Genomic DNA, 17996 nt, shown 5'->3' with positions numbered 1-17996 from the left:
ATTCATAGAAAGGTTTATGTAAACTGCAGTTCTGTATAGCTTATTCAGTGATATGCTTGTAACTTATTTTGTATGGTATATATGTGACAAAAAAATAGTAATTATATGCAGTAAGGTTGAAATTATATGTATTTCCTATGCACTTGTTTTCCGTCCATGAAAATGAATATTTATTGAAAATAACATAATCTTTACATGATTTCATTCGAATTTATTTATCAGTTATTGTATTATGTGCAGCCATTTATTTTAGGTCATTTAAGCTAATGTAAGTGGTGAGGGTGATCTTAATGGTCGCATGTTACACATTGTCCGTCCATCTATCAGGAATAGATCTTGATTGTTCTTTTCTTGAACCGGCCGTGTCCCATCTTATTTGCATGGTGACGCATTAAAGGGCCAAGTGAAGCAATATGTACCATGTTTATTACATTGTCTGCACCATTGAATTTCATTTTTAACAAGTAGATTTAAACTGGCTTGATTCCATTGTCAAACCAGCACACAGGATAAAATATCCGCATGGAGAAATTTAAGTTGCAGTTTCCGACACTTGCAAATTGTACTAGCCATTGATGTTTAGTTATAAACAAATTTTAGACACATGCTTTAGTAATTGACACATATTTATACCCCCAAAAACGAAGTTTGGGGGGGGGTATATAGGAGTCACCCGGTGGTCGGTCGGTCGGTTGGTCGGGCGGTCGGTCGGTCGGTCGGTCGGTCCAGACGTCCGTTGCATTTTCCTTGTCCGGAGCATAACTTGAAGACTAATGGTTGGAATTCAATATAACTACATACAATGGTCAAGCACATTAAGAGGAAGTGCAGTGCACAAGAACCATAACTCTATCTTGACTAATTACAGAGTTATTGCCCTTTGTTACTTTTCCTTGTCCGGGGATAACTTGAAAACTACTGGTTGGAATTCAAAACAACTTCATACAATTGTCAAACACAATATGGGGAAGTGCAGTGCACAAGAACCATAACTCTATCTAAAGTGATTACAGAGTTATTGCCCTTTGTTGCTTTTCCATTGCTTTTTTTTGTCCGGACCATAACTTGAAGACTAATGGTTGGAATTCAATATAACTACATACAATGGTCAAGCACATTGAGAGGAAGTGCAGTGCACAAGAACCATAACTCTATCTTGACTAATTACAGAGTTATTGCCCTTTGTTACTTTTCCTTGTCCGGGGCATAACTTGAAAACTACTGGTTGGAATTCAAAACAACTTCACACAATTGTCAAACACAATAAGGGGAAGTGCAGTGCACAAGAACCATAACTCTATCTAAAGTAATTACAGAGTTATTGCCCTTTGTTGCTTTTCCATTGCTTTTTTTTGTCCGGACCATAACTTGAAGACTAATGGTTGGAATTCAATATAACTACATACAATGGTCAAGCACATTGAGAGGAAGTGCAGTGCACAAGAACCATAACTCTATCTTGACTAATTACAGAGTTATTGCCCTTTGTTACTTTTCCTTGTCCGGGGCATAACTTGAAAACTACTGGTTGGAATTCAAAACAACTTCACACAATTGTCAAACACAATAAGGGGAAGTGCAGTGCACAAGAACCATAACTCTATCTAAAGTAATTACAGAGTTATTGCCCTTTGTTGCTTTTCCATTGCTTTTTTCTTGTCCGGACCATAACTTGAAGACTAATAGTTTGAATTCAATATAACTACATACAATGGTCAAGCACATTGAGAGGAAGTGCAGTGCATAAGAACCATAACTCTATCTTGACTAATTATAGAGTTATTGCCCTTTGTTACTTTTCCTTGTCCGGGGCATAACTTGAAAACAACTGATTGGAATTCAAAACAACTTCATACAATTGTCAAACACAATAAGGGGAAGTGCAGTGCACAAGAACCATAACTCTATCTAAAGTAATTACAGAGTTATTACCCTTTGTTACTTTTCCATTGCCTTTTTTGTCCGGACCATAACTTGAAGACTAATGGTTGGAATTCAATATAACTTCATACAATGGTCAAGCACATTGAGAGAAAGTGCAGTGCACAAGAACCATAACTCCATCTTGACTAATTACAGAATTATTGCCCTTTGTTACTTTTCCTTGTCCAGAGCATAACTTGAAAACTACTGTTTGGAATTCAATACAACTTCATACAGTTGTCAAGGACATTAAAAGGAAGTGCAGTGCACAAGAGCCATAACTCCATTTTGACAAAATACAGAGTTACTGCCCTTTGATACTTTTCCTTGTCAGGAGCATAACTTAAAACATACTGGTTGGAATTCAAAACAACTTCATACAATGGTCAAGCACAATAAGAGGAAGTGCAGTGCACAAGAACTATAACTCTATCTTCAGTATTTATAGAGTTATTGCCCTTTGTTCCTTTTCTTTGTCTTTCTGGACTTATTACAGAGTAATTCAATTAAACTTCATCTATGGCCAACCACATTGAAAGGAAATGCAACATATAAGAACCACAACTATCTTTAATTGCCCACAACCATAACTCTATATTTTAATTCTTTTACAAGGTATTCTGTTACTAGTAACATCCTCATTTCCGAAGCAGTCTTGTGGGGGTATTAATCACATTTAGTGATAGTTCTAGTTTATTTTTAAAATCTTGAAAACGAGTGATTCCTCGGAAGCAATGGAAACAATAGTAACACAAAGAAAAAAGTATTATTACGTGCTTTTCGGTAGTTTATAGACATATATCAGTGAAATAAAAAACTGTTATTTCACTGTTTGAAACAGTGAAATTTTCAATTTGATAATTTTCACTGTTTTGAATTTAAGCCCGTTACGTTGCTTCAATAAAATACCAGCGTGAACAGTACCGTAAACCAACTTACTGACGTGTCTTCGTAAATGACGTCACGTTGTATTATTTTTTTGGCGCACTTTTCATAAAGCATTAGATTAAAACGTTATTTTGCATATTAAAAAAAGAATTTTTTTTAATTTAGTGTAAGATCGAAATATATTTCACCTCGTGAACACCAAAAGTTCATATTTCACTCGTGGCTGCGCCACTCGTGAACTATACCTTTTGGTGCCCACTCGGTGAAATATATTCCGATCCTACACTGAACTAAACAAATATCCTCAGTTTATTTTTTTCTGAACATTATATTGGTTATTATCAAAATAAATTCATTTTGTCAAACTTGAAGTACATGTACAATAAAAACTATAACTGTTACATACAATGATGAGATAAAATAATATCGTGCCCGTCTTTAAAAACCAAGATTTAGTAGCAACAACACAATTATTTTCATTTTGTTCTTGTATTGATGTGTATTACTTCTTTATTCCAAGAGTTATTTTTTTCTTTGAAAAAAGAATTTTGATTTAATATATTATATTCAATATACTCTTGTCATGTTTCTAACTCGAGAGATTTAACTTGTACTTCAGATTGTTATCTTTTCCATAATAACATAGCAATTAATGTTGATATTTTCTGTTCCACTTTCATTGATATGAGCACATGCGCATTATATGGTGCGAAGTGTTGGATATTTGTGTACTTTCTTCTTTACAGAAACTTATATACACTTGTTACAATTTAATTTTTATATTGTGTTTCTTTGCTGCATCCAGTGTTTAATTTTCGAATGTGCTGTCTCCTCTTATTTTTCTCTTGTTTAATGCATGGTCATGCTATAAAATATTCCACATTTCATTTATTCTTTGCCTTTAATGTTATAGATGAAACATAAAATGAAGTCGGCAATTTTCACATATTTCACATATTAATTTTGTTTTTGTTGCTTCGAGGGACCTATCTTTTCTGATATTGTCACTGGAAACTCTGAATTCTCACGTCAGAAATAAAAACTTTGTTGTTGATATATAGTTTTATTTTATGTATATGGTATTATTAACTCATATTTTGTGCAAATATTATACTATGTTGACATTCTGATAATTAAAAGACAGTTCTTAGAATAGATAATGTGCCTGCCATCGGCATTTATATTTATTCATAATAAAATAGTTTGGCGAAATTCATAAAATTTATTTAGAAAGAAAATCTTTGAGAATTGCTGCACTAAGATCTCTTAAATACAGATTCGACTGAAGTGTACTGAATGTTCTGGATGATCCTTAATATAAAAAAATTAGACTGGATGGTAACCAATTTCAAAATTTTATCCTACTGTTTGTTTTATAAAGAACCAAGGCGTTTTGTTTTGTTCTTTTGTATTCTTAACTGAAACTTGTTAATTTAAAGCCGGATTTCTTTTATCAAACTTGCAATGCTTTGAATCTGTCAATTATAATTTCGAGGGTTTTCAGTATACAATACTATTTAAAACTGTAGTTTATAACGAATGTTTGGTTACGTTCTAATGCTGTATACATTTATCAACGTAATTACTTATTGAATACAGTTCATAAAACTGTATTAAACTGATATTGAACATTTAAAATATTGAAGAGGCATTTAATGATAACAGAATAATTTGATATTTAAATGACAATCTAATATTAATATGATAGTAAACAGGCAATTTAATTTTGAACAACTCTTAAAATGATATAGATTTCCATACATGTCAGTCTTATAATCTGTGTTCCGCAAACAGTATGAGTTATACATATGCAAATAAGTTTACACAGTAACTCAAACGGAATGTTTTACCATTTTATAAAAGAGACAGTTTATTTAAACTTCACACTGTTACTTATTAATCCAAGTTTTTTCTTATGGTATTAAAATTTGCAAAGATCATTCGTTACGATACCAAGTACATGCAAAATACATGTATATATAACCATAAAATATAACCATAATCCCGCTTAAAGACTGCCATTTTTCAATCTGGACAAAACCATTCGTCATAAAAGAAACTTGGAAATACATTCTGACTGAATAACGAACAGTGTATACTCAGCAATTCATATAAATATCTGTCGACCAATTTCGTATTTTATATCAACTGAACGCCGTGCTTTGCACTTAGTTGTCATATTTAAGCAATATTAACTAGTTTTAGTCTATCTTTGTTTTACTTTTATATAATGCTTCCATTTTAGCAGTGTATAAATAGGTTTGGCTTAAAATCCTTTGCTTTTTATTTAATTTAACAAGTAATCCATAATAAAGGAGTCTATATACCAGATGTACCCAATACAAATTAGAAATATCAGACTTTTGAAATAAACATCTATTTTCAATTAGATTAAAACTCAGTAACGGACTATAAATCGTAATTTGCCAGTCCAAAGATAGAAGTTTAGGTTCAAACTAACTTTCCTTAAACACTAAATCTGAAAAGTTAATACAACACCATAGACAAGTAATGAGTTAAAGATATACATATAAATCATCAACACACAATCATATATTACTGTATGCGAGTCTCACTCATTGGCAATTCCACACTTGACTGTGACGAAGCCGAGAATCAACGATGTAACGTACAGAAACCTTGAAAAACCTACAGAACCATTCACTGACGACCGATTCTCTCTTCCATCTAAACAGTATATTAATTTTGTGGTTAAAGTTTAAAGGTAATATTATTCAATGGATAGTCAATGCATGGGCGTTTAAAGTATTCAAGATACTTAACTGAAGATATTAAAGAACTGGAGAAAGGGCGATCCCACGGAAGCATTACTCACAACAAAATTACATGAACATTTGAAACATAGTTTGTTTGAGTCTGTACATGAGGGATAAATAAAAATTGCAACATCTCTCAGGCCCCTAGCACCGACTTAAGCGGTACTCAATTTTCAACACTTAAAAGTGCATGAATCAATGACCCCGAAGGGCCAGAAAAATATAACAACACTGAAGTGAAAAAAGGCACAACTTTTTACAGCTGCCGCATGGCATTTGGCACCTATTGTTGTGATGTATAAAGATCTGGAGAAAGGGTTTTCCCCGGAAACATAGTTTTACAACAAAAATACGTAAAAGTTTCAGACTCGGTTTGATTAAGTCTGTACATTAGGAATAGTGAAAAAATGTAACAGCTTGAGCGGCACACAATTTTCAACACTTAAAAGTACTGGAATCAATTCACAACTAAAATGAATATAGCTCACGTTAGGGCATTTGTTTATTGTTTGATTTCGTTGGATATCACAACTTATTAAGTTTAAACATATTTTAGTTCTATTGTGCTTGAAACCTATTTGAAATGCTCTCGAGTCCGATTCATGGGGAATTTACTAGTACCTGTGTCATATGAAAAGCAGTACTAGAATATGTATTCCTTAGCACTGAGAATAATTTTGTTTATCGTTATGATGATGCCAACTCTCTTTTTTATACTCACATACAAATATTCCATGAAACAAACCAGCGAACAGCAACACTTCAAAATTTACTATCAATCAATAGATAGTTGCAGCGTCAAGCGAAAAGATGAATTTAGAGTAAAAGAAACATGTTCTATTGTTACTGTCGAATATCTTTGCAAATAAACATATACATATATGGATTCCTGTAGAAATACAATTTGTTTGATGTTATGACATTGACCTTTCCTTAAAAATAAGGAGTCACTCTTTTTACACAATATGCAACATTACATTTTCTCATATCAATATTTGATTCAATTTTGATAGATTCCTAAGATGATGACTGTTGATAGTTATTAATATAATTGTTTAAATAAAATAAAATCACATGGTTGTAATATAAAAGTATTATCAAAAGTCGGGTCACAAAGAAAACCATCTAGGGCGTTTTCAAAAGAATTTAATACAAATGTAAAGTGATTATTCATAATATAAAAAGTTCACGACCTCAAAATCTCGCATTTTGTCTACGTCATGTGTCCACTCCATTCCCTTGAGCAGTGAAAATATAAAATCTAATTATCATAGCAAGTTCAGATTAATTAGCCGATTATATATCGTACATGATATTTATACTCTCAATTGATTGATGGTGGTTTTTTACTGCAAAATCGTTATAGCGAAGCAACAACATGTACCATGACTCCATTAATCCGTCAAATACCATCCGTTGAAAGTTTTTATTATTTTTTGAAAAACAAAACAAAAAGATTCCAGTACATTGTTTCTGTAATTTTCATTATTTTTCAGAGTTCGAAGCAAAGAATTTATGGACACAAATTAGCCGCTTAATCTGGAGGATCAAAAACCGTTTTGAATTAAGTAATAAACGAACACATTCATCTGAATCAGAAATTTTCTCTGTATGCGCTGCTTTCATTTGTCAGATGGAATCTCACTGACATAATCAGTATGATAATAAGTATATTATCTGTAATCCTCTAGGAATTATTATACAAATATTGGCTGTCTGCATTTAATTTCTCTGTTAATCGCTAAAATAATAGTTAAAATAATTTTTTATCATCGACTCATTTAAACTAAATCTTACAATGGTCTGCAGATTCTTTTACCAAAACATTTGTCTTGGTGGACAATCAAGAATTATGCCACGACATTTAAGGTTGACTTAGAAACATGAATTATTTTTTGTTCATAAATTATGAAATCTCGATCATTATGGCGATTAAAAATCCCATAAACATTCATCAAAACAAAAAAAAATCACTTAAAGTGAGTATGACATTTTTCTCTTTACCAGGTCTTTATTTATTTTTGTTGTATGACAGTTGATGGTTTTTTTTAAAGTTAATAAGTATTATCATTTTCACATGACAAAACAATTACGAGGGTAGGTTAATATGTTATGCAGTATATCTTAATTTAACAAATTACATATAATTTAACAATCAAGTTTAAAAGTTTGTAATTTAATCCTTCGAAATAATCACCTGCTATAGAAGAACAAAGTTTAAGACGTTTAATCCAATTTAAAAATTGCTTCAACTTAGCACTACCTTATCAAAATATTATGCTGAAAAAAGTTTTTGATAAATTTTAAGTTTGATTATTACTTTGTGAAAACAATTTTAAAATAATTCCCAGAGCAGCTGTTTCGCTGACAAATATGTACGTGATAAAATTGTCGTATTAATTAAGTACATTAGTCTCAAATGTCTGTATTTTCAATACTCTGTTCAGTTTTAATAAAATATTTTCATTTACTTTCAATTCAAATATAGTTTTATGCACAGTTGGGGAGCTCTAAAATGCATGTACTCATGCGACATTTCCTTTTGGAAAATATCCACGACATGTATATTAGAGAGCATTTGACAAACTCAAATCAAGTGTTTTGTATGCTTCTTTTATTTTTTCTCTTATCACATTTAAAATCAAAGTGTTTTTCTTATAGGGAGATTTTTTCAAAGTCATTATCATTGAAGTAAGTCTGCATGCTTGAGAAGTTTATGATTATTTTTCATTTACTTGGTGAATACGTTCAGCTATTAATTTGGGGAAGTAGTGCCTTTATATTATTGGGGAAGAAGTGCCTTATACTATTCAAAGTAAATATACCTTTACTAAGAAACATTAATTTTATATGTTTTGGGACGTTTTTTTTAAATATAATTTGAATTGTTAAATTGATGGGTTCATTTTTCTCATTTTAAGTTATTAAAGGTTGATTCATAGAATTATGTCCAAATTACATGCAAAAATTATGGTCCAATGTTTATTATTGAATGCAAGTTATGCTTTTTTTAAATGTCCCTTTACATTTATATATACAAAGATTGATACTTTGTTTTAAAACAAATGTCACGTCTTGGGGCACCCGATCAGTTACGTTAAAGCAAAATGATGGTCCTAAATAAACTGATCGGATTGTCAGTGGTCATTTATTAACGTACTCAAAGTTACCTACCTTAAAATAAATTGTTATTTAAACGGTTCTAACAACCGCGGTTAAACATTATAGCTGTAATTTCGAATCATAGTTCATACGACCATATGGCAACATAAATAAAAATATTTATAGCTGGTTGGCTATAATTGTTTGATGGTCTTAAGTAGGGTTTCCACGTTGAATTGATGATTTCCCTTAAAGTCTTTTAAAATTTATTTACTTATTTTTTTCTACTAGCTACGTTCGTCTCGCAGGCTTTATATTTATTCCAATCAATTTAATTTTTGCTACATTAGATTAAGAAACAATAAAGGAGTTTGGGAATGTCAGTTATATTCAGACTATTTTATTTCTTTTTTACTCTGAGGATTTGATAAAAAGACATCACATAAATGAGATAAAAAACTCATGAAGATAACACCATTTATAGACCGCAACAAAAGAGATAAAAACTCCTATCAGATAGTTCCTAATCGTTAGTTCATTCTCTTGAGATTGTAACACATTTTGGTATAGCAAATCAAATGTATCATATAAAAGATTTCTTTACAATTTTAATAGTATTAGAAAATAATTTAATGTTTTGATACAAATAAGGGATCAATATGTATTCATAGTGAATAAACATATCGGGGGAAAATTGCATTTGGCCAAATATCAAAAAGAATCAATTCAGGATGACCAAAAATGCAAATGTATATATCAATTAATAGGAATGAATGCAAGCAAATGCTCACAAACGAGTCAATACAAGGAAACGTCTCATTATTAAACAACAACCATATGTTTAATAAAGATGAAACTGAATGAAATATCAAAGTAAAACTGATAAATCAAATAATTACAGAAAGGTTCCCAAATACGTCAATACAAGTCACAATACCTGCTTAATTCCCCGAAAGACACATTCTTTTATTTTTTTTACCAGTTATGATCAGTTATGATAATGATATTCAATTTTAACTAATAAAACAAAGCTTAATTTTTCGTTGCCCTTGATTGATCTTCTTTAACAAATCAGAAGGGGTTTTGTGGCAGCGGAAGACCGGAACATTTTCTCAGTGATGTTTGGATAATTGATTCCAATTCTTTTAGTGTTGAAAATGAAGAAAATTGAAGTGATCAGAACGCAGCTGAGGGGGACATAAAAGAACTTGCGCTTGTCACCCATACACAACTAAAACAAACAATGTTTGCAATTTCTCCTGTTTTCGTTATTCCGAATATTATACTTTAATCAGGTTCATGTTTTGTTAAAGAATGCTGCAAATGCATGCCATTTTTGTCATTTTTTGTCAATGCTTGTGCTATCAGCTAGTAGTACGAAACATATGTATACGTATATAATGAAATATTTTGAATCCCTTTAAATACAACACCATAAAACCAACTATTACACAGCATAAATTGACTTAAACCTATTACATTTTGCTTCATTGTCATAAAATATTGTTTTATGTTTTGCCATTATTAAGATTCTAGTCCTTGTTATATCTTCGTTTTAAACTCATACAGTATGAAACGCATAAAAAGCTTCAACTTCAACTCAAGACATGATTGTCTTGTTTTAGGTCATACTTACATTCGATTCCAAGAGGAGAAGGTCAATTTCTTAATTCTAAATGCACTTAAGAAGGTTTATTTTCTATGCGGTAGCCGCTTAATAGTGCCTGCTTCAAAAGATTTCATTTTGCAGAATTCATATTCGATTGTGTATGAAGCTATAAGCTTATAGACACACAATCGAAAAAATACTTAAGCTAAAAGTTGCTGATGAAAAGGAATCCTTATTTCTTAATGTACTTTATATGAAGTTTCAAAAATGAATGACACAAAACAAATTTCAAGGAGCGTTACAAATAGGCTTAAGTTACATACAAAAGTAAGACCAAGACGTTTTGTAACATTTCGTAATGGTCTAAACAGACTCTATTATGCAAATGAATTGTGATGGTTCTATTTTTTGTATTGTGTTAATAGAAATATCTACTAATGATTTAAAGTTCAAATTTAGTTAAGATTATTTGGATCATTTCTGCCACATCGCTCTGGCCCGCGCCTCCTGACACACTGATTATAAATCAGTTAACACTGATTATTATAAGTAATCGGTAAAAAAAAAACATCAAATAAAACAACCACAACAACAACAACAAACAACAACAACAACAACAAAAAAGAAGGGCAGTATAGTCGAAATTATTATCATCTCTAGTGATTTTCATCTGAACTTTGACCCCTATGTGTGGCATTGACCTTGGCTGTAGGAACCGTTAGTTTACACGCGACACTCTGCCTCACAATAGTGAACATTTGTGCCAAGTTATATTGAAATCCCTCTATGCATGTATTAAGTTTTGCACCGGACAAGCGTTTTTCAATGACCACTAAGTATGACTTTGACCTTTGACCTAGAGACCTGGTTCATGCACGCGACACGGCTTTTTATAGTAGTGAACATTTGTATGAAGCTTCATAAGGATTCCTCCGTATGTGTAGGAGATATGCTCTGACAAAATTTGTATCGTCTTTAGTGACATCGACAATCATCTTTAGTGACCTTGACTTTGCATTTTATAACCTAAATTACATGTTTCACACCAATAGTCATGATAATGACCATTTGTGTTTCAATCCCTCATTAAATGATGACTAAATGGTCCCAATACACATTTTTATATTTTTCCCCTATGTGTGGCCTTGGCCGAAGGGACCTGAATTTTGCACGCGACAAACCGTCTTACAATAGTTAACATTTGTGTTATTATTGAATTTCCTTTATGCATGTAGACGTTTTGCTCCTGACAAGTGTTTAATGACCTCTAAGTGTGACTTTGACCTTTGACCTAGAGGCCTGGTTCGTGCGCGCGACACGGCTTCTCATAGTGTTTAACATTTCTATGAAGTTTCAATAAAATTCCTCCGTGGGTGTTGAAGATAATTGGACGCCGCCCGCCCAGCCGCCAGACCGTCCACCCACCCGCCCGCCAGGGAGGAAACTATAATACGACCCATCCCTCAAACGGGCGTATTAAATACGAAAAAAAGCAACAACAAAAAACACATTGGTGTTTTATTATTAGCACTTTGAATTAGTTTTCAATGCAGAAAGTAGCAAAGTATCTATGTACTCAAATGCTTGTCTTTACTTAACCAAGATCTCTGGAACATGAACTATTTAACATCAGCCAGCTCATAGTAAAATATAAAGTATATTAAATCTGTAACTTTCAGTGGATCTTAATTGCTAATTTCTCAAGGAATCTTAATTTCAGATTTAATACCGATACATGCGTACTATTAGCGAACCTGCAGAACTTCTCTGGATACAATTTGAATGGTTGTTAATCGCTTTAATCATTTCGTGTCAATGATCTTAAAGGTTGACAAAAAATGAAATGAATGCCATTTAATGCTTTTAAATGAAACATGTTTTGTACCGAAATAATCCATGCGACGTTAAGATCTGACATTGGTAAAACTTGAACACGCCGATATGCTTACTAAGGCTTCACTTGCAATCAGTATTCTAATTAATGTTTAATTTCTTCACTATGTAGCATAAAACAATGAATATGGAACAGAGAATGTGACAAAAATACAAATAAAAATACAAAAGGTACAAAACTTAGGAGGGTAAGATTTAAGATAGTGGACAAAGCTGTCTGAACAGCAATAGCCTGCATTTTCAGGTATTTATTGTCTGGGTTATTAAAGCAGTTTGATTACCTATAGACTTACAATTAAGTTTATAAAAAAGAGAAAAGTACAGGGCAATAATACAAATTTATCAGACTATACTATTATACATGTAGTAGGAAAACTAGCCTATCAACAAATATCTCGAAATATTTTGAAAAGCTATTTGATAAACTTCTAGTTTGATAATGGTGTGAACTACTCCCTGAACAACAGTTTACTTGACGCAATTAATGCTCAAATTAGGTGATAAAAGTTTCCTAGAAATTAAGTAAATCAGTCTCAAATCTCCCTTTCCGATACTTTGTTCAGATTAATTGAAATGTTCATTCAATCGCTTCTTAAATACAATTTTAAGCACAGACAGGGAGCTCTAAAATTCAAAATACTGTTTTTTTTCCTTTCTGAAAAATATAGCAAAATACAAACACGTACTTTAATAGATGTTGTTGAAAGTTTGCAATTAACCTGATTATGTCTTCATTGTTAACATTGTTAGAAATAAATTCATGATTTTCAGTTTGACACCATTTCATCTACGTTTCCTCAAGAAACATAAAACGAAGATGTTTATTATACCGGAAGTGTCAATGCTTAACGACTTTAAGTGAAAGCTGACACAGCATTTATTCTACTTAATGCTGTATTTTGTTTGCTTCAGATAGCATCTTTGTCAAGACGCTGATCAAATTAAATTGTCTTGCCTTAAAATCAAAACAGAATTATTGTAATAAATCTGTATACACTTGTGAAGTGTATTATAATATGATTCACTTATAACAAAACCTTCAGCAGTAGACTTAATTTTACTTGTACTTTACAACAGAATATTGCTACTATAGTTGTTTTTATTTATGCTTTAAGTCGCGCTTCCTTGTTGATCAGTGAATCATATATTTAACACTTTTCCCTGAGTAATTGTGTGGGGCGTCCGTTGTCGATTGGTTTTAAGGTCGTTGACTTCTAACCACCTTATTGTAGGTTCAAATCCCGATAAGAACTTTCATTTCTACTAAGGTACCGGTGCCCATTTGTGTCTAATTAATGCACGGAAGGACACCTGAGGTATTCCTCCACCAGTTAAAGCTGGAATGTCGCCATATGACATATACTGTGTTGAAGTGACGTTAAATTCAACCAAAAGATAATCTATTTTATCGATTTTCTATTTTTTCCATTCTATCTCGGCTGTGTTGAACTATTGTTTTAACAACCCCCTAGTCCACTTAAAAGAAAAAGATATTACTGTTGTCATTGAAGGTCACATGGCGTTGATCCAATCCAGGTAGGGTTCAAACCCATAGCCCCGCTTTCTATATGTTTTACAAATGTTTTATTTTAATAATTACTTCAGTTGTGAGTTTTTATACCTTAGAAAGCACATAAATAAAAGTATCCTCACTCAGAGTGCAATATGCTTAGTAATTATAATCAACAAAGTTCATGATCTCACTTTGTATTTCACCTACGTCATGTGTTCATTCAAATCCCTTGTGCTTTGAAAATAAAGAATCTAATAATCATTGCCAGTAATAATCTAGTGGAGATTAATTGCCCGGTCATTCACCAAACATGACATTTATATTGATCATTGATATATGCTTGTTTTTACACGTCATGTCAATATATGTCAAGCGCCAAACGATGGCATTATCATTCAATATTGAGTAAGGATTCAATAAATTGTTTAGAATTTCTGTATACATAATGAAACAATTCCTATCCTAACGTTCATGCGATAAGATTTATTGTTTCTAATGAAACATGTAGCACTTTCAAATCCAGTAACTACCTCCTTACACTTTACAGGTCGATTATTAAAACTGAATTGAAATAAATATATGTATTTCACACCATATGAAATATAATTTATGCACTTCCAAACGTTGAACCACGTGATGTTCCAATAAAAATCATTATCAGATTAAATCTTATCAATTTGCCTCGTTTCCATTTCAGGAGTCCAAAACATCTATATCAAATGCATTGCATACGCCAATATAGCCTCGGTTTCATTTTAAGAGTCCAAAATATATATCAGATGCATATCACACCCATATCACCTATTGTTTAGTTTCCAGAGTCCTTATAACTATATCAAATGCATATCGTACTCCATCTAGCCTCATTCTATTTTCAGGATAAAAGATGTACAATATTTCCTTAAGTAAAAATGTTCTGTCAAAATGTCAAAAATGGAAATAAATATATCATTATACATTGTTGAGAACACGACTGATTCTGGTGTTATTGTACACAGCTGCAACTCGACTAGCGCCCCGTCCAATATAGATTTGACAGCTGTGTACTCGTCCATTATAATTCAGTATTAACAATGTATAATAACCTTATAATACTGTATATGGATAAGGGCGGGATTGTTCTGAACATTCTCATTTTAAAAACCCTACCTTTGTATATAAGTTGCGTTTAATAAGGTAGGGCGAAGATATTTATGATGGTAAAAAATTAAAAGAATGTTAAAGTTTGTAAAACAGCTATATACTAGAATATTTCCTACGAGCTAGCTAATCAATATTTTAAACTTGTCTTTTATCTTCAAAAGGGCAAAAGTTACTATTTCTTTAGATGGTGAAAAGGTTTCTTGAGACAGTATGTTAAGTGGGAAAAAAAAGAAAACAACACTAAATTATTCATAATGAAAATCCTTTAGTAATGTCAAATGATTTTGAAAATTAGTTGTTCAGACGAATTTAGCGGGCACTGAAGGCACGACAATTTTTTTTTTCAAAATGGAGACTTACAAATTTGAAATTTTATGTCCGGTGATAGTTGGTTTAATTGGATATACATTTGGTGAAATGTGTGGCCCTTTGTCCGAGATATCTATTCAATATATTGGCATGCGGATGAAGAATAACGCGAGGTTATCGATAAACATCACTACAAATTCGGAATGCGCGAGACAATGTAAACTGTTCGGGTTCTGTAAGTCGATTAACTATGGTACTGTATCGCAACTATGTGAACTAAACGAAAAAGACAGCGCGGACAGTCCCGGTGACATTGAGGTGAACAAAGAGTTCGATTATTACGACATAAATGACTGGCCTGAGGTACAATTTTATATTTCCTTATCTCTGACTGTCTTATAGCTACTTTCGCTTGTTGATATGATAAAAAAGGATACAAATGCCAGTTATTATGTTGTTCTCAGTATAAATATATGCAACAGTAAGTTTTTCTTTACATTATTATTATGGTATGGCGTTGTGATAAAGATATATTCAACCATGGCATTAATTGTTATGTGTGCTATTCGGTTTTTGTTATTTTGACCGTACAATTCGTAGTTAAAAATTCAGAGATAAGCATGACCAGTATTAATCATACAGCATTGGGTGGAATTATTTCATATTTGATTGTTTATCTTTTTAGGAAATAGCAGAAGGCTGTGCCGGCCACTCTTGTCTAACAGACGAACTATGTATCCCTGGACCGAACAAATCTGCACTGTGTCTACCTTCGGCCGAGTTTAGTAAGATCATATATATCAATATACTTCGGTTCCAGCCCGTCTGGCTGTTAGCAAAATAACATATAATATAAAGGGATCGTTTGGCCTCGGCTGAGCGTGTTTGTGCCTATGTTGCGACATGTATCGACTCTTTGTGAGACAACCACTCTTTATTTAAAGGTCTATTGTGAAGATGTTGACGTTTATTTTTTTTTGAAATAGGTCAATAGGTCGATTTAATTGTACTATAAAGAGATTTTCAAAAAGCAATTTAGACCCCATGCAGCAATAAAATAGTGGCATCATTATCATCATCATCATCATTATCATCGACAACAACTAACAACAATAACAACTTGAAAATAACAACTTGAAAGTAATATCCATGCACATATGATTATGAATAAACGATGTTATAACAGATGCATGAAAACTTTACTTTATACAGTTGATCAAAAGGAGAACGAGTGCGCAGACAATCCGTGCAAAAATGGTGGCACATGCAACGACTACGTGAACAGATACACGTGTGATTGTGCGTCCGGATGGCGTGGTATGAACTGCGACATTGGTAACTGAACTCTTTATATTTGAGTCATATCAGTAATCTGTTCTTCAGTATAATAATTATATGTAACAAAATGTTGTAGGATGCAGGGGTTCCTGTCTTTCCCCTCATCAAATATAGTTCGTCAAAGTCGGCTGCTTATGTGTGTTATAATCAAAATAATACGTACATTTTCAAGTATTTAGATTGTATAAGTCAAGAAATCGTAAAAATGACGCTAAATTGCATTCTTTTCCCTAACGATCTGTCTGAAACTACAAATTGTATTTGACATACTCTTATCATGATCTTTTTAAAAGAAACAACAAAATATCTTCAACTTTAATTATATATCATTATCTCCTATGTTTTCAGATGTGAACGAGTGCAGAAGTCGTCCGTGCCAAAACGGAGGCACGTGTATCAACGAAGAAAACGACTTCTTGTGCGTCTGCCCAGCACCACATACAGGGAAACAATGTGAAGGCACGATGTGACACTATGATAGAGATCTCGTTTTTTGCAAAGCTTATTCTTGCTACTGAAATATGTATAGTTGTTTATCGTCGAATATTATAAAAATATTCGGTTTATTCTTCATAGATTAGACAAAAATCAAATGAATTCTATACTAGTTGTTGTTAAAATATAAATATGAAACAAATTATTTTAATCTTTATTGACTTGGAAATTGAAAACTCTTCAATATTTATACAAACATGGCTTTTTCAGAAATTTTTGAAAGCTTTGATATTGACTATAGTTATTTCTGATGTGGTGTTGATTGTACATGTAGAAATAAATGCTGTAATATTGACTGTAGTGTTTGCTACTGTGATATTGACAGCAATAATAGCGGCTGTAATATTGAGTATTGTTATTACTGCTGTAAGATTGACTGAAATTGTTACATCTGTAAAAAAGTCTGTAGGTATAACTTTTATAATGGTGTCTGTATGAAATGCTACTGTGATATTGCTGCTCTGGTAACAATATGTAGGTACTACTGCTGCTGTAATAATGTCTGCCATTATTGCTTCTGTGATATTAACAGCAATTATTGACGCTGATATATTGACTGCTGTAATTTCTGTATAGGATGTCGACCGAGTAAGAGGTCTTTCTGTTTAGGAAAGACCTGGTCACGAATTTCATGTGACACCGAGAGCGCGTAGCGCTCGAGGTGTTTCATGAAATTCGTGACCCGGTCTTTCCTAAACAGAAAGATCGATATACGAGGCCGATATCCAACTTACAAACCGTTAAAACTATATTGGCTTGAGCAAAGGCTGATCCGAAGCACAAATATTATTTTTTAACACAACGCATAAACAGGTAAGCTTTTATCAACGTTCTGCTTAAATACAATATATATTTTGCATTTAAGTTTGCTTTCCCCTTTAAAATAAAAAAATAAAAAAGCTAAATGTGCAATTTGTCAATAATTAAGTGAATAGATCCCCGGTCGTTTGCCTGTGACTTCTCACTTCTCATCTCGTATATAAATTTTTTGTTTTATTTTATTCAT

The 17996-nt window shown here is 32.3% G+C and overlaps 1 protein-coding gene across 1 annotated transcript; it reads left to right on the top strand.

The window, feature by feature from the left end:
* Window positions 1-15174: 15174 nt before the first annotated feature.
* LOC132721649 (protein jagged-1b-like) lies at window positions 15175-17123 on the top strand. The gene is made up of 4 exons (XM_060705977.1): window positions 15175-15520; window positions 15843-15942; window positions 16370-16492; window positions 16844-17123. The coding sequence occupies exons 1-4, from the start codon at window positions 15197-15199 to the stop codon at window positions 16963-16965; spliced, it is 669 nt and encodes a 222-aa protein (XP_060561960.1). The 5' UTR covers window positions 15175-15196; the 3' UTR covers window positions 16966-17123.
* The last annotated feature ends 873 nt before the right edge of the window (window positions 17124-17996 follow it).

Source organism: Ruditapes philippinarum, unplaced genomic scaffold (genome assembly GCF_026571515.1).
Source record: "Ruditapes philippinarum isolate M1 unplaced genomic scaffold, ASM2657151v2 ctg562_1_1_1_1, whole genome shotgun sequence".
Lineage (NCBI taxonomy): Eukaryota > Metazoa > Mollusca > Bivalvia > Venerida > Veneridae > Ruditapes > Ruditapes philippinarum.
This window is presented reverse-complemented; position numbering and strand designations above follow the sequence as displayed.

Excerpts from the sequence above, each read along its gene's own strand:
- LOC132721649 (XM_060705977.1), top strand. The coding sequence starts at position 15,197 with ATGGAGACTTACAAATTTGAAATTTTATGTCCGGTGATAGTTGGTTTA. Across the intron at positions 15,521-15,842 it reads ACATAAATGACTGGCCTGAG|GAAATAGCAGAAGGCTGTGC; the intron begins GTACAATTTTAT and ends TTATCTTTTTAG. Across the intron at positions 15,943-16,369 it reads TCTACCTTCGGCCGAGTTTA|TTGATCAAAAGGAGAACGAG; the intron begins GTAAGATCATAT and ends TACTTTATACAG.